This window comes from Haplochromis burtoni, unplaced genomic scaffold (assembly GCF_018398535.1).
Source record: "Haplochromis burtoni strain Fernald_Lab_line unplaced genomic scaffold, NCSU_Asbu1 Contig_59, whole genome shotgun sequence".
Classification (NCBI taxonomy): Eukaryota; Metazoa; Chordata; class Actinopteri; order Cichliformes; family Cichlidae; genus Haplochromis; species Haplochromis burtoni.
In genome coordinates, this window is record NW_024582420.1 from 1,793,285 (window position 1) to 1,811,276 (window position 17,992).

Consider the following 17,992-nt stretch of genomic DNA (forward strand, 5'->3'; position numbering starts at 1 on the left):
ACAAAAAACACGCTTTATAAATGTGATTATTTGCCATTTAAGGACTGAGTCTCCATAAAGTAGAATTTTGTGAACCATCTTTTCCACTATTCACAAACAGGCAATCTTGAGTTTAGCACATTACTTTGGGTAATGTATAATTTCCTTGAGTGAACACCAGATGGCAGCAGTGAGCTGCGCATGTTATTGGCTTTCCTTTCAATGTTTTTAAAAATCACCAAAACAAATGGGCAACAAAGACATTTTCTATCCACAATCCTCCATAATTTCAAATCAGTACAAGTGTATATTTCATTTCAACTCACTCGATCAATGATCTGCTTAATTGTGTGCAGGCGGATGATGCCAGAGCTCTTCTGGTCTGTTCCTGCATCCCTGGGTTCACTCTCTTTGGAAGACAAACGGACAGAGTCACTGCATCACATCAACAAAAGAGAACGACAACAAGAAACACAGGCTGTGCCCCAATTAGACATCTTTGTAGCGTGCAGTTGTCGACTCCCATAAATAGAGCAGTTAAATAGGGAATGACGATCTTCGTACAGGAGAGGACAAGTGTACGTTTATACAAACAGCTACGTAATAAAACACAAAATGAGGACAGCAGCCAACTCATGCAACGGTCATTACGGATTTTTGGGGAGGTTCGGGGAATGAAATCCAGCGTTAAAATGTGTGTGTGCAAGTGCATGTAGCAGTTTAAAACATGGTGCAGGAAATGTGTTACGTGAGGAACACTGACATTAAATAAGCACATACAATAGCAGGAGGGTCATTTGGGATTAATGAGACTGAGGTGCCATTGTAAGCCTAGAGGATTTAAGCAAGGATGTGAAGAGAGCTTTATAATTTAAACAAAGACAAGCAATTGCTTCCTGCCTAGAAATGCATAGAAAGGCTCAGAAGAGGGCAGTCAGCTCACCACAGGAGGCTTAATAGATAGCAAGGCCTCAAATACATCATAGAGCCCCATCTAGTAGCATCTAAGCTCTGCAATCATTGGCTGTAACTATCAAAAGGGTTTTATTAAAGGGCAAATAAACATAACCATTCATGCACAGGTTCAAGCATATGCAGCGATGTTAAAAGTAAATGCTAAAATCAATAGTTCTTTTTCTGCCATTCTAAAAAGGCCAGTAAGTGAGACATTCATTTTCAGTCACTAAATAAATCTGTTATTAAATCTGCAATGGGCGCATGCAGAGAAACAAGACACTGACACTAGCTGTCAAAAGAACCACAAATGTATTGAAAACCTTCTTTGCACCACCAGTAAATTATGACAGTATTTTACATTTTCCTGCTTTCGATCGTCCACTTACTTGAATCCAATAATAAAGCAAAACGGCCTAAAAATAAACCTTAAAACTTGAGCAGTTTTCCTAATTGACATTTCCATTTAAAAGCTTTTTGCCCATATTCAACAAGAGTGTTTGTACCTGAAAAAAAAAGCTCAGACTTTAGACTGCTCTAAATACTCCAGTTCTTTTTTTTTTTAATACTCTTGTTTCTGTATGTCAGTGAGAGAGGATATCCTCTCACTGACATGGCCATTTCAGGCACACAGCTCTGGCTGATGATGAACTGAGGGGCTCCACCAAGACACGCCGTGTAATAAAGAAGGAACAGTGAATCATGCAGAGCTACTTTGTTGGAGTCCAAGAAAAAGAAATATGTAGCTGGAAACAAGCATAGTAGGTCCACTTTGATTTTGTGTTTATGAGCCTCCCTTTAAACAGTCACTGTGGTGTAATTAATGGGCAAAAAGTGGGTGATGAAAGTACAAATATGCTTAGTCAAGTAAATCCTGATCTTCAGTCATACCTTTTACGATCATCAATACTGTTATGGTTATCGTTACTATGATTATTATCAGTATTTGCACATGAGGTTGTCAATGTGTTTTTCAAATACCAGCTCAGTCTCCACTGCATGTTAAACTGCACGGCTCGTCATGCAGCCTTGCTGTTGTCATTCAACATGAAACCTGCATTTAGACGGAGAATAGCACTCGATTTAATTCGAACAAAAAAATGTTGTTGTGTGCAGGAAGCACGCTTTTTGTCATTCATTTGCACATGCTAATCTCTTCTGCAACTTAGGACAAGAGAAGCTATCACGATGACACACAGGATCAGAGACGTCAATTGTGCAGACTCTATAACAGCAAAAAGTTTATTCTCCACGTTTGAATTAAACAGAGACATGCACTACAAAGCTGCGAGTCAGTACAACATAATATTTCTTTTGTCTCGAGTCTCATGTGTCAAGTTTTGCAAGATTGTGCGTCACTGGCCGAAATGTAATAATAGAGTTACTCCCAAATGTGATGACAAAAGAAAATTAAATAAAGTGCTATTCCCTAATATGCATAAACCAGGCAATAGCTCTTTAAACATCTACAGAATAGGGAACTAGCCACCAAACACTAGTTTATAGATTATCTGCCATTCACTCAATTAAATAAAAGAAACAAAACTTGATGCACCAAGTCACATACTTTCCCCTCCTTGTTGCTGATGTGTTTCTGAAAAGAAAATACAGTTACACAAACATCACTGAGTTGTGCAAATGAACATCAACGACTGGAAACAGTTGTGTGGATGTGTCTACTGAACGTGTGTTTGGGTACACTGGTGCATGTGCGGCTCTGCACTTCAGGTAATTGAATTTCAACACCGAGTATTAAAATGAAAACCGCACATTAAAAGATGCTCGAAATTTCTACAAGTGAGAGGAGGTGGATGACGAGTGTTTAGCTCTGCTTGGAGTATCAAAGAGTGAAAGATAAACAGAGGAAATGGAAGACTGAAAGAGTGACAGGGGAAATAAACACAGCTTGACAAACCTGACTAACAGGCCTATTAAAAGAACAGGAAGTAGGTAGTAATAGGAGGAGGAGGTCATCTAGTAAAAAACTAATTCACTGGGCAAATGTTTTGTAAAGAAATCCAAACTGCACCCTGTGAATAACGACTATTTTAATCCCCAACTTCTGATAATTATGTAAAATTAATTAAATTAAAACAACATTTTTAGATATTCTTAATAAGGACTTTATTTATCTAAATAAGCAGTGTGGATTTTTAAAGATGTCGCATACATAATAAGAACACAACAGTGACTTTAACATCTACTCGCTACTAATCATTCCTGTGAGAACTGCATGCTGAGATTTAAGCAGCTTTCAGCTTTGGCGTGTGTGATGGGTGATTACGGTCTCGATAAAACGGACAGAGAAACATGAGATATTAGACATGAGGGTACTTTGTTACTTACTGGCTAGCTCAAACACTTCGGGCGCCTCCCTGGCCAGTTTCTCTCGGGCCACGTCTGCGATCGGCCCAAAGATAACCACAGGTCTCAGGAACCCAGCTGTATCACAACAACAACACGTGTGTGTTACACATATCACATCACAGTCAGTTCTTGTAGACGTGTTCAATACATTTGGTGTAAAACCACACAGATTCAAGACCTTACATGGCCAGAAGAGAAAAGTGAAGCTACACCGTTAGTGCACTGACATAACTGGTACACGCCACACTATCCAAGCTTTGCTTATACAAAAAGCCTACCTTTGTTTTGTGTACATGTATTTTTCAGTGTTTACAAAGCAAATCCTAGTTAGCGCTACCTCACAAACCTAAAAATTTCTTAGTCCTACAGTAAAGAAGAAAGCATAATAAGGATGAAAGCCTCCCATTTTATTGCTATAACTGCCTTTGGCTTCTGTACCCTTACCTTCCCTCAGCACCACCCTCTCGTAGGCAGGGAACTTGGTCTGAACAGGCTGGGCTGACAGGTCCTCCCTGCTTTTCCGCAAATTCCTCTTGGAACTCCGCAGCCCTCTGAACCTCCAGAAGTCAGCTCTGTCGCCCCCAGGCGTTTTAGGAAGGGTGTACTGCACACTGGATAGCTGCTCGGCTCTGGAAAGGGAAGAAAAGGTGTAAAAGTGTAAAACTTTACACTGACCAGAGAGACAAGTCACGGTAACATACTCCTACTGTAACTGCAACAATAATGTAGAGCACTGAATGCTAACTGGTCATCCAGTTATAATGGTCTTTATGGATTTGCCATCACATTAGAAGTTAAGCTGACCGGTGTCTGCGTCATTAAAAGCCCTGTTTGTACAGCTAACCAACCATCTGAGTTAAGCTGAGCAAGTCAGCAGGCCCAGGTCATCATTGGTGGGGCTGATATGATAATTTAATCATAAATTGTGATAAATGTGTGAAATACAGTAGATCATAAAATTAATTCTTCAGATTTATATTGCTTTAATTCCTCTACCTGCATTGTTAGCCCACTCATCAAATGCCAGAACCAACTGTACAGGTAGTAATATGTGTGCCATGAAACATCTTTTACCTATTCTTGTTGGGGATTATGCCTCTTTCCACTTCCTGGTGGTTCTTGCCGATACGGATAGCGAGCCAGGAGCCTAATTTGCCGTTATAGAGTGTGTCTACCACACGGAAAACCTCTCCCTTGTTAAAGCTCAGCCCATATGGTGACTCTTTTTCATATTCAAAATGCGTTCGAATGTAGAAGGAGTCGCCCACATCAGATTCCACTATCCTTCGATACACTGAAGCCAAAGCAGATAATAACACAGAGGATTAGTTTTGACGTACAATCTTTCATGTTTACAATACAAAACGCTACTCGACGCCATCATCCCTTACCATCCTTTTTCTTCTGAGCCAGAATAGTAACGTCATCTCCTTTTGGAAGATCGAGCAGAAAAAGCACAGCCTCTTCCCGGATGATGTTAGCAAAGTCCACATTGTTCACCTGCAGAGGCAGAAGAAATTAACTTAATGAACGACAAACAGCACAAGCCAACTCAAGGCTAATATTATTTTTAATAATGGCTGTTAAACGCTTATAAGAGCTGCTGGAAGCTACTGGATTTAAGTTTACTTGGTTACACAGTTGCCTCAGCAACTTTATTTGTTGACTACAACTCATCTGATTTCTTAGGGGATAAAAAGGAACAGAAGAAAGGAAAGCATTCCCCTTTTAACCGAGCAGCCACCCCCTCTTCTCCTGCTGCTGCCCTTAAAACAATAACTACTGTTTATTGACTCTGCTTGAGGGGCAGCAGGGGAACCAGAAACACATGGACTGAGTCACTGAACCACAGAAAGACACCTTTATTCTTCTCAGAAACAGAAGGGCTTGACGTCTTTATCTCCAGCTAGCACACCATGACCGAGGGGAAACCACCAAAGATTGGAAACAATGTCCTGGAAGTCTCTAAGATCTGTTTGTACAGCAGGGAGAACACAGGCACAAAAGAGGTCTACAGTGTAGAGTGGGAGGAATAGAGGACACTGTTTGTTCATTAAGAGAAGAAGATAGCAAAATGGTTTAATAGATAAACAATTTCTAAATGTTAGTCTCAATTCCCCCCAGCTTGTGCTAAATTGACAAGTTAAACTGTGTGGCTTCACAGCAGGTGTCTTGCTGCTGTATAAACATGTCAGAATAAATCCAACTCTGACATCAAGAGGGTTTCCATCATCTCATCCACAATGTTACTCTAGTGTTCAGTGAAACAGGCAGTCGACTGTTCCGAGGTCAGAATGCGAGAACGACCCCTATTGTGTCTTCACATTGGAAACAAGGGGAGTTTTGATATGAAGCAGGGCCTAAGAATGACTCACTGACTGATGGGTACATTGTACTGTATTCCCAAGGTCTCTCTGTGCAAAAGCAAATCTATTGTGGCCACGGATTACATAGTTTTGCTACATATTATCTAAGTTAGTGTTAGCCGGTATGGCTCGCCTATTTTAACAACACCAGATGTTCTTTTCACTCTTGAACATGTGACGTGACAAAAATAGCGACAGTTAGGACAAAAACATGAATGAAAAGAATATTTTATAATCATCTTACAAGCTACGTAATACCAAGACCGTACAGGGCAGTTACATGGCATGAAATGAAGAGATCTGTCTAATCTTTATCTTTTTTTTTTCCTTTCTTTTGAACCAGTCAACTGCAGCAACACGTTCTCGCATCCGAAATCTGGTACAGTGCATAGACAAAATGTCAGGTTTCTTAAGCAAAAAAAATAGGGTTCTCCTAATTTATCAACACATCTTACCCTGAGAATCTGGTCTCCCTCTTCCAGCCCCTCCTTGGCTGCGGGGCTGTCTTCCAAAACTCCTGCCACAAAAATTCCCACATCGTTTCCGCCTGCTAACCTCAGACCGACACTCTCTCCCTTCTTGAACTTGACCAGCTTCATACTTGGTCTGCGGGAAAACACAGGTGGACACGCAGAGTTAAGTAAAAAGATCAGCAATCATTCTAAGAGACACACAAAAAAAAAAAAAAACACGGCCAGTTATTCAAGCAAATATGACAGGTTATAACAACAGAGCCAAAGCAGAGTTTCTGCCTGAATCAGAACTACAATTTGAACAAGTGGCACGAAGCTTGATTCATGTTTTGTTTTTTTAATACATTGTTTTTTTAAAAAGGACTCTCACACACTCGTAATATTTTATCTACAGAGTATACACTGCACTCAATTTGGAAGACACCACATCAAGAATATTTACCTGAGAATGCTGTCATCGTGTGCAGCACTGGGTACAGGGGCATCAGATGGGCTGACAGGCAGGTCCACGTCAGGCTGACCAGGCTGTGCATAAACTGGCTTTGGTTCTGGCATAAACACAAACACACTGTATGAATGAGACGGCCAAGTGGGAGATAAAGTGAAACCACCCTTAAAAATTAAAGCATCTGATGTTTTATATATTACATGTTACTTTTTGCCCAAACTGTCACGGTTACTCTAATACGTTGAACAGTACTTGTGTTCAATTTGATGACCCCCCTATGAGCAACCACATGGTGATGACAGAGGGAGGGAAAACCTCCCTTTTAACAGGAAGGAAGGAAGAAATCTCAGACAGACGCCCGAACCTGGTTCTATCTGCTGTGATGGGAAAGAGAGGAACAAAGTAGACATATAATGCTGTGTGTGCCCTTCGTGTTGACGTTCTGCAGAACAACCCCTCCTATTTACGCTAAGGGCGGCACTTGACATGTTTCATATGATGTGCCATGGCAGCAGTCTGTTTTCAGCTTCAGTTAATATCTGTCTGCCTTAAGACTTAAACTGTACTTCACTGCGTTAAAGGTTCCAACAGAGAGCACTATATAAGGTGGTGAAAGACACAAACACGAGAACACACTACTAACGCTAACGATAATGATGGTGGTGATAATGATGACGATGTCAGGCTTTTTTACCAGGCAGTGGGGGTAACTGTTTGTCATCTCTGGAGCTGGCTTGGTCACTGGCCTGTGACAGGACATCATCAGAGTTTTTGACTGGTGTGGACATGGACCCCGGTTTGGATATGCGATCCTCATCTCGACTTCGATGGCTGAAATGAAAAAAAATAAATAAATAAATAATTATAATAAAAATGTGAATTTAGTACTCATAAACAATTAAAACTATAAGCAGGAGAATTTAAAGGCAGCAGTTTTGACATGTTAATGAATTTCTTAAATTACAGTAACATTGTTTTGTTTTTTTCTACTAGTGTGTTTAAGAATGACTTCATGTTTTGACTGGTGGTAGTTTCATCCTGTGCTGACATTACCAGGAAGACACACACACACACACACACACACACACACACACACACACACTAAATGAACCTAGAAGGAAATAGCATGAACAGTAGATTACGTCATAAGGCCACGTGGACAAAAGTATTTAATGAATAGACAATAAGCAATTAAAACAAGGATGTGTGGCTCTGTCAAAAAGATCCTGCACATCTGCTAGTTATTCAAAGTTGTGTGTTCTTTGCAGTGGAGCATTTTCTTTCTTCCTTTTTCACATGGTCTGTGCAGTACGTAGGTGGCAAACCAGATTGCAAGAATATAAATTCACACTTTATAGACTACACAGGCAGGCACGAAGAGAGAACCGACTGAATCTCCCAGTGTAAACTCTTTAGTTGGGATACGTTTCAGTCCCAGTTCCTGTTTAACCTGGGTAAAATAAATAAGGGAAAACTGTGTGTGTGTGCAAGTCTAGCAAGTCATGTCCAAGAGGGTAGAAAGGCCTCTGCTGCTTAAAAACAATGGTTGAATTCCAATCTGATCACATGACTGACTGCTGGCTCAGTACTTGAGCTGTATTCAGAAGCTTTCGTACAAGAACATGAAGGTGCAGGCTGCACCGGCAGCTCAGACTACACAGCTCTGCTGATTCCTGCCCTTTCAGTTTATCACTCATAGTACAAACCCCCCACAAAACAATAAAATAAAATGCACACTGCAGTCATTAATGCGCATACAACAATGAGGCATGCACATCCATACACACACAAATGACTGATGCATAAAGTAAGTGCAGCATGCGGCACTTATTTGCAATAGTTTCCACCACAGTTTGGCCTTTTCTAGTCCCACAAATTTGCCCAGCAGTTGTCACGACAATTCAGTATCACAAATGTACTCCTTCAGTGCAATTAAATCTCCCCGAGGATAAATAACATAACTGTAATTGGAGAAAGAGAAATGCGGAGTGCATTTAATGAATGGATGAATGAAGAGTGTGAGAAGAAGGAGGAAAAGAAAAGAGACAAACTGAGCAAGAGCAAGGGACAGAGAGGGAGAGAGAGAGTGGAGTGGCCTAAATCTCTGCTGCTCCTTGCCGCAGAATGGTGCTAAAAAAGGCGTCACACTGACAAACACCATTTGACAGAACCCTCTGTTCAACCCCCTCACTTACACATTTTATAGTATGGGTACAGGCAAAATAACAGCAAGGAAGGCAGATGCAGAAAAAGTGAAGAAACAGGAGAGAAGTGGCTGCACAGGCAGACTGAACAACAATCCCTTTATCTATAACTAACAAGCCTCAGAATATTTGCAGAAAGAAAAAGAAATTCACTCAGAAACACTGACTAGATGCATTTCAGAAAAACAAAGTATTTAGAAATCAAATAATCATGCACAACAATAAAAAAAGACCTGCAAAATATTTTAAGAAGAAAACAATAATTACTCACATATGTGCATCTGCAAGTTCAACCATTATCAATTAAGGGATTTGATCTTAATTCCTTGACAGTCAACACTGGGAGCCCTTTGCCTGTGCACAACTTTTACTCGAGCTCACAGAGAGACGCTTAATGAAGGGCTGTTTTTTGATGATCTGTTGGACACACAAAGCCTGGACCAGCGTTGCGTCCTAGAGAAAACAATGCCTGCGCTGCACGCCAATCAGGTTCAACAAACCATCTCGTCTGGGCCAAAGCACTGTGGGAAGTATGTCAAATTCCTTTCACCGCTCCTAAAAACATTCCCTTACATCACCATGCGGTGACAGTCAGACTCACTCACTTGATAAATCCCAGCCACATGAGAAGCAGGTGAAACTCCTCCTTATCTTCATGCTTATCAGATTCACCCGTTACACAAATGGATGCATGAAAAATATAATGTGTGTCTTTGACTTTGACATGCAACATTTTGTGTGTATATACTCTGATAACAGAGGGATAAGAGTTCAAAACACAACATGTGGACGAGTGTGGTCAAAGCAAAGGCGAACCTGCACTCATCCTGATGCAGGGTCACTCAGTCTGGCACAGCGTAATACACCAGACAGTTACACAAGCAAGAGCATCAGGAACACCTTGCGAACCTTTCAACAACCATCTCAATACGGCAAGTTTTTATTGGCCTTTTGTTTTTTTACCCCATTGAGATTTGAGGAATTTACCGTTTTTTAATTTGCCTCTCAAAAATCTCAAAAAACACAAACATCAAAAGATGAAGTTAATTAGCATCGAATGTAACAATGACAAGAACCTCTAGTAGGGCTGCTCAATTAATTGAATTTTAATCTCGTTTACGATCTGGGCTTTCAACGATCATTAAAAATGACTGAGCCGATTATTAGCCCCGCCCTCGTGCTTTACTCTCGCGCTGCTCCGTGTGGCAAATCGAGCGCACCTCTCTGCATTTCGAATACCTGTCACAACAATTAACAGGATCCGAGGGAAGCTCGGAAAGCTAAGCAGAAGTTATTTGGAGAGAAGAGTGACTGCTGTTGGTTGAAAAGTAAAAAAAAAAAAACTTCAGTGGTGTGGAAACATTATGGGTTCGCGGAGTCAGACGTGGATCAAGTAGACACAGTGTGTAAACTTTGCTATGGTGTCGTAGCTGCACCACAGAGCAACACTGCAAAGTTCACTAAACATAGATGTTTACATTTTTCATTTATTTCTTATATTTCAAACATTTGCACTGTTATCAGTATTTTCGCACTATTTTATATTATTTTTTGACAATCTTTAAGGTCATTATTCAATACATTGTTATTGTTAAATAAATATTGTCAAATAATCGAGATCTCAATTTCAGTGAAAATAATCGTGATTATCATTTTTGCCATAATCAAGCAGCCCTAACCTCTTGTCTATCTAGCTACAAATACGGTCTCTGTAGCATTTTTAGTTTGTATCTCAGCCCACTGTATCTGCAACCAAAGGAGTTTTGATATGAAACAGTAGTTCAGTCTGGAACAAGTGCTGGAGGGCCCTGATTCAACACCCCTACTTCAGTTAGACTTTTACTGTGGACCATATCAACAAACCAGTAACGTGTTCTCATTGCAAAATGGGTCTCTTTCTTAACATTACCATTCCTGTTTCACCACCCATTCCTGTTTAATTAACTGGATTAAAGTCTTGAAAAGCTAATTACCTCATTCCACTCAATGCCCAAGTTCCACACCCACTGAGAGTGTCATGTGTTAGCCATCTTTATCCATCTATAAACCAGCTGCAAAAACCTATGCAATCTAAATGACAGTAAAGACTGACAACATATTGAAAGATGCAACAGGCAGTAAGAGAAAGTACGACAAACAGACAGTAAAGTGATAAAAAAAAGAACACCACATAATGTGTGCAAATCGTTTTTATTAATTGGACTATAATCATTAAAAGTGTGTGTTATTATTCATATATACTCCACTTTAAAGGTTCAGTGGTGAGGCTACTTAAAAGAGTTATTCCAGCAAGGTTCAAAATCAGGTTTGTGTTTAATATTAAACAGTCTAGTATACTTTAAAAGCAAGGCATTAATCTGCCAGCAGATCAATCCCTACTTCCTTCCTCAGCTCTTTCCCAGAGAAATCCATTACTGGAAATTATTGATGGTTTCAGAGGGACTGTGATGGTTTATGTATGTTATGTCTTGAGCAAGATATATGAGGTCGAAGAGGGTGGGTGACAGTGTGCCTTGTAACCAGAATAGTTGTCAGAGGTGTGTGTGTGTCTGTGTGTGTGTCCGTGTGTGTGTCCTACCTGCCATTGCTGATCTGCCGTGGTGAGTGGCGGAGATGCTCGGATGTTTCAACCCTGTCAGGCGAACGGGATCGAGTTCCTCTCCCATGGGATCGATTGGAATGATCGGATGTCAGTGAATGTATCTCTGAAATGTCTGTGAAAGATGAGTTGAAGTATGTATTACTGTTTTATCAACAACAACAACAAAAAGAAAGAAATCGACATTTGAGATTTGGAACAACAATAAAAACACGTTATTTTAGTTAAGAGTGGAATGATCTGCGAGGATCAGTTCTCTGTTTCTCATTGTAGTTTTAGAGATGTTTTGAAATGCGCTCTATAAATAAACCCGTCTTCTTGACATCGCAGTCATTAAAATAAATCACATCTCTTGGAAAAAACACCGTCACACAAGTTATGTAATCAAATGGTAGCTGCAATCCACGAGTACGCATTTGTTGTCTCACCATCTCTGTCTGAGTTATTGGCTGATGGGATGCTGTCGTCAAGGTCAGGAATATTGAGCAGCGTGGCCCGCTCGTCTCTCTGCACTACCATCTTCAGCTTGCCCTTTGACCTCTCAATCAGCTTCTTGGCATCTATCAGTGATAGGTTCTCTGTAACTGTGCCGTTAATCTGCCAGAGGAAGAGGAACAAGTCAGCACAAGAGGTAAACGTACATAATATCCTCTTTGCAGTTTTTCTGTGGAGCCTACAGTGTGCTGTGATAACAAACTAATGAGAGTAAAAGTTAGGAGCACAGCCTATAAGAAGAGGAAGCTATAAACATATTTAATGTGTTTATAATACACAGAGGGTGCGGTCACAAGCACAGAGAGTGAAAATAAGCCAAGACTACACATATTAAAGCAAAACTATTCTATATATATACACACATTATTTTATGTAATACTTTGTCCTGTGATCAGGTTTCAACTAGAAAATGATTCAACTTCTCTTCAGTAAAACTGAAACATTAAACTGGATTTCAACAGGCATTTGTTTGGGAAGAAGGGGGATTTATCTATTCAAAGTCTGAATGAATAGGGGAAAAAATTAAAGGAATAATGCAATGTCTTGTATTTCTGCTGGTGAGTCTGAATAGTAATGAACTGTGACCTCATTCTGAAAGCCACTTTCAGCAGATCGCCAACTACAAGGGCACAATTGTAAGAACTTCAAGTAAAAAGGGCGTCTGATAAACGCTCTACTCTACTACTGTTAAATGAGATTACATTTTTTGACCAGTTGATTTCCCAGTTATTGTGCTTTAACCACTTTGAAAACAAATCTGCTCGTCTTTCCTCTCACCTTCAGTACAACATCTCCCTCCTGAATGTTTCCATCTCTGGCTGCAAGGCTCTCCGGAGAGATGTCCTTCACAAAGATATGGCTGGCCAGCCGCAGTCCATATTCTGGTTTCAAGGGTGATTAAGCATAACAAAGTTACACTACAAGACAGTTACCGATCACTTGGTTCAAATAAAGTTAGCAGGTAATTAAAAATGTGATCGACCTTACTGTGAATATCAGTAAATGAGAAACTTGCGCATTCAATAATTTGACTTTTATATAAATTGGATGAATTCACAAAACAAGCAGTCACTCTTTTTGATTGGTGACACATTACCCACCTTCGTTTTTGCGGGACTTGACAAGAGTGACCTTGGAGGGCCTGGGTGGAGCAGAAGAGGCTTGTGATCGGCGATCGGAGCGCGGCGAGATGCTTCTCTCCCGTGAGGCATCCCGCCTCCCGCTGCTGCTACGCTCCCGATCGTGACGCCTGCCAGTGCCCGAGCCTCCGCTTGCACCTGCATAGGCACTTTGTCCACCGCGTCCACTGCGGTGATCGTAAGCATCGGCCTCATCGCTGTCCTCCTCCTCGTGCTCAGACATAGTCTCCCTGTCCCCATGCCGTGACGCTGGGATTTGTACTTTCCTTTTTCTGCGAATAGTCTTGAAAGAGAGAACATTTACGATGTTAAAAGCCTGTTAGTCCCTAGCTCTCTGACCATGAAGTACTTAGCCCTGACTCATGCTATATATTTATAGCGTTGTACTTACTATCTTTGCATTTTTGCCACTCTTTCGAAGTTGTTGAACAGCATAGGCATGCTCTACATTGTCCATAGAGACTGCATTGACCATTACTACTCGATCATTTTCTCTGAAAAAATAAATAAATAGAAAATAATTAACAGTGCAGAAAAATGAGTCGGCATTACGTATATTAGGGCAGCTTACGTGTAATGCTGCTTAAAATATTACTCCCAATGAAATAAAGGAAATACAGTCAACACTTACTGTAGCAGACCCTCTGCAGGACCTCCTTTCAGCACATCCGATATTACAATAGATGTTTCACCACTCTGGAAATGAGGGTTGTCTCGCCCACCCGAGATTGCAATGCCAAACCCAAATCCTGGGGCCTATACAAAGACAAATATAAACCACAGCTGACTAATAAGACAAATGGTAAATGCATTGTAACTGTAATGCTGTAAACATCTGACAACTTAGGTAAGCTTGTGCGATGTTGATCAAACTGGCAAAGGAGAAAAGCTGGGTCAGTATTGTTCTGATCTGCTAACAGCCGATCTTCAGACAATTATCTGCAAAAACTGTAGCATAGAGCTCTGTTCCTGCCTTCACATCAACAGATCTTGATATGTGATGCAAACAGCTAATCTTACAACCACAACAATACAGGAGAACTGCAAAGCTGAGAACCACAGATTGCACTGGGCCACTCCTTCAGTCTCAATAAAGCCACCACTAATTAGATTACAGCAAGCAGGGCAGTCTAGACAGGTGCTCAAGACAATCTCACGACACAACAGTATCAACTAACAAGAGTTTCAGGTCTCAAAGCAAAGTACATTCAGACATTAAGCCTACAGAGAGTACACTCTTCTATCTCTTGGATAGCTTGACAGTTAGCCTGACGATGTGAATTGCACCAGAGTGGCGAGTCAGTGATTCATCAATCTGACAATAGCTGCAGAGGTTAGGTGGTGCAATTGAGCATAATTACAGGACAAAAAGCACATACAAAAAGGCTCTCTAGTGCTGTGTTAAAGAGAAGAGCATATCGCCAGCAGGAAGGAAGTGAAATGAAGTAGCAAGGAAGTGGATGCTGATTTTTGTCTTCCTTTGCTTTGTTTCCTGCCATCTGGATTCCTTGACTATTGTTTCACTACCGCACATCCTGCAGCTACAGCTGGGCGACTCAGCAGAGAGAAACAGACATGGACAGGCAGAGGACAGAAAGCAGCAGGGAGGGAAAAGTGAAAAACACAGAAGACATACTACAGGATCTGGGTGTCAGAGACAGGCAGAGAGGGAGAATGACAAAAGAGGAGAAAGGGAAGAGTGGATTAAAGAACTGTAAACACTTACCCTGTGAAGGGTAACTGTGTGCTGTTCCCATATGACGGTTTCCTCCATCGCCGCACTCTGCAAAGCAAGAGATGAGAGAGAAAGGATCAGTCCTGCAGTTTTTTAGTGAGTTACATGTGTACACTCAAATGCAAATTGATCAATTAAAAAACAAACATATTTCTATAAATCGCTAGCTACTGTGAAAGCATCTTTAGGGAAAAAAAAAAAAAAAAAAAGAGTAAACCTCAAACTGACCCTGACGCATCCATCAATGCACGAGTTTGTGCAAAACAGTTAAAAACTGCATGAAAATGTGTGCAAATGGGTGATTGTGGCCGGAGTGTGACATTATCTCACTCAGATAAACTAATGACAACATCTAATGGATTTTAAATATACAACTATACAGGGCTAAACTGCAGCTACAAATAACATTTCCATATTCTGTTCCCTTTCAGTTGACGGCGTGGTTGTTTGGTTACCAGCAAGGTAACCTCTCTTGCTTATTTGCATGACTACGTCCTGGAGTACCAAAAGTCTGCATGTGAAAAGATTACTCATGCTGCTGTCATTCATAAAGCGCTGGCAGAGACTAACTGAGGCCTCAAAGATTGAGTGAGCATTCCTATATTATTCCTGGCTGGGTTAACTCGGAGAGCCAAAACAACCAAGATATTTAGCTGCTCATTTGTGCTGCTGTGTTGGATTAAACTGATTCCAGGCCGGCACATTCTGCCTTTACTTAGAAAGTTATATCATCATTTCCCCCCTCTTTTCCCCCTTTAAATACAGGCTTTTCTTTTACTTTTACAATGTTTCATATGAAATATCCACACGAATAATGAGATAAATAATGCCTTTGAACTAATAAAATATTAGCTTGCAACATTCCTGCTATTATTGGGTCAAACAGATAGTCTTCCGTTTGTTTATCAAACATCACTGTTTATTTAAACTCCCACAGTGCTATGGATCTAGTTTTAAATTACAGCCTTCCTCCAGCTGATGAAGCAACACTGCTGTCATGTCTGCCTGCCTGCAGGGAGTGATGGTACAGCTGTCTGTGGCAGAGTGCTCAGTACAGTCCACTGTGAAAGTAAACAGCAAAAAAAAAAAAAACACTCAACCCACACCACTGCATGTTGAAGGGTGCTTATTTACTACACCTTCTTTAATCTTCCTAAAAAAACAAAAAAAAACCAAAAACAACACACCATGTCATCTGTCCACCCTGTCATCGTGATAATCCCACTGCAGCACCCCTTCATTATCACCTAATCCTCAAACCATCTCACCCATCATCTTCGACATCATCATGGTCATTACTGTCATCACCGTCCCTTATCCTAAATATACAGCTTACAGGAGGTGCCAACTGCATGTGACCAACAGTCAGTGTCTGGTGTTTGCTGACATGTCTCACATAATAGTGTAGCTAAACACGAAGAAACCAAAAGATGGATGCGAGATCCTAGATACCTTCATTTGCTGAAATCAAATGAAAAGAATCAACCTGGTAAAAGGAGGAGACCAGAAGAGCCTTTCAAATAACCAAAAGTTATATTTGGGCTCAGGCTTCTAGCAAGCCTGAACATTTTTACGCGTGCAGAATATTTGCTGATTAATCTTACTGATAAACAACTCCAACTAAATGTGTAAAAATTGCATGTTTAAGTACTTAAAATAATAGCAGGGTGTTTCTGTAATCACTAGCCTCTGCTGCTATTACTGGGTTTGTGGTCAGTCATTTCCATTTACTCCTCTGAACTCGATGCCAATGAATTACTTGTCTTGAATCTTTAGAATACAGTTAACCCCTTGATCCCAATTTCCATTGAAGCTCTGTGTGTATGTTATTTATGTCCATAATTGGAGCAGAGGGCTTGGGCATCCCCCTATTACTACCCCCCCAAAATCCCTCCTTCCCCTCCTGTCAGCCAGTATGATTCCCACAGAAACACTTCTATAGTGTGTGGGGACCTGACCCATTTAACTAAAGCACCCCCAATGACATTCCTAAACACATCCATTCCTGTAAAGTTTTTTGTGACATATCCGTCCATCCGTTCATCCATTCATTCAGCCAACCGTCCAGGCAGACAGGCAGAGTGGGGCTACACTATAAAAAAACAACAATGTGCTGGGGTCATATGACCAGGCGGTCAGGCAGCCTTGTTTTTTTAACTGTGGGTTGCACTGATAGGCAGGGAGAGAGAGGAGCAGCAGGAGGGTGTGACTGCTGGCTGCACCTAGATTCAATATATGGCATTGACAGTCATAATATTGTACATTAAACCATAGGCATGTGATTGCTGAGAGAAGAGTTCCTGTTTGTTCCTCACACACTCGCACACACACACTCACACGCACGCACGCACATGCGCACAACACTGAGCTGAATGTGTTCAGAAAACAAAAAGAAATGGGATGAAACTCATTTTGCTCCATCAAAACTAAGTGCTTTGAACATTGAAGCATCCCACACGTCCAAACCTACAGCGCTCACACGATGATGTCAAGCCGTGCTAGGGAGGGCGTACAGTTAGTACTGAGTGTATGAGCCATGAGGGTCAATAGGTTAATTACAAGACTCATAAGAAAAATGGGAAACTTACAGATAATGGCCTGGATTTAATTAACTTATTGAGTGGAGGCGGTATGAGAGAAAGCGTGCTTTTCGATTGAACTGCACATGTGTAAGATGTCAGCTGAACCTCCAATCACATCATAACGCCTGAAAATTTTTTTAAAATTAATTGACCGTACTACTTAATTTGGATTTAAGCGTAACAACACTGTCTTTACTGATGTTTCTAAGACTAAAAGGAGGTTCCCTAGTGACATATGCCACATAAGAAATACTGTGTTTATTATAAACACAAAGTTTACATTAAAGATGGTCAAGAAGAGAGACTGTGTCATCCTCTTAGTCTACTTCTAACTTTTACCCTATTGGAACTACAGCTAGGCCTCTCAGATGAGATTACTGCGGTAATTAAACACTGTAATATGAAGTCCCGATTAACAGCCTTGCTGATTGAGTCTGAGATATAAGTAGGATGGAAAGCAGGCAGCAGTGAAGCTTAAGGAAAACTGGGATAAGGGTAAATGAAAGCACTCCATGAGGAAAATAACTAGCATATTTAAAACAAAGGATCTATTAAGAGACATCAAAAGAATAACAAACACAGGCTCAAAAGTGCTAATTAATTGGTCTTTGGATACGGGAGGCAAGTGTGCTCTCATTTTGTGTAGAACAA

General features: G+C 40.7%; 1 protein-coding gene across 12 annotated transcripts in view; it reads right to left on the reverse strand.

The window, feature by feature from the left end:
* tjp1a (tight junction protein 1a) overlaps positions 1 to 17,992 on the reverse strand; it is a 102,277-nt gene that overhangs the window by 13,982 nt on the left and 70,303 nt on the right. For 8 of the 12 annotated variants that reach the window (XM_005931410.2, XM_005931413.2, XM_005931412.3 and 5 more), the window contains 16 exons: positions 14,751 to 14,807; positions 13,656 to 13,780; positions 13,416 to 13,518; positions 12,986 to 13,307; positions 12,663 to 12,766; positions 11,819 to 11,987; positions 11,370 to 11,505; positions 7,282 to 7,418; positions 6,582 to 6,687; positions 6,122 to 6,272; positions 4,692 to 4,800; positions 4,375 to 4,594; positions 3,745 to 3,929; positions 3,280 to 3,375; positions 2,501 to 2,527; positions 306 to 388 (listed from right to left, as the gene is read on the reverse strand). In XM_005931410.2, coding sequence (XP_005931472.1) covers positions 306 to 388; positions 2,501 to 2,527; positions 3,280 to 3,375; positions 3,745 to 3,929; positions 4,375 to 4,594; positions 4,692 to 4,800; positions 6,122 to 6,272; positions 6,582 to 6,687; positions 7,282 to 7,418; positions 11,370 to 11,505; positions 11,819 to 11,987; positions 12,663 to 12,766; positions 12,986 to 13,307; positions 13,416 to 13,518; positions 13,656 to 13,780; positions 14,751 to 14,807 — 2,130 coding nt within the window. The remainder of the gene's footprint in view (positions 1 to 305; positions 389 to 2,500; positions 2,528 to 3,279; positions 3,376 to 3,744; positions 3,930 to 4,374; positions 4,595 to 4,691; positions 4,801 to 6,121; positions 6,273 to 6,581; positions 6,688 to 7,281; positions 7,419 to 11,369; positions 11,506 to 11,818; positions 11,988 to 12,662; positions 12,767 to 12,985; positions 13,308 to 13,415; positions 13,519 to 13,655; positions 13,781 to 14,750; positions 14,808 to 17,992) is intronic. The other 4 variants (XM_042221020.1, XM_042221018.1, XM_005931416.2 and 1 more) reach the window with 1 other exon arrangement.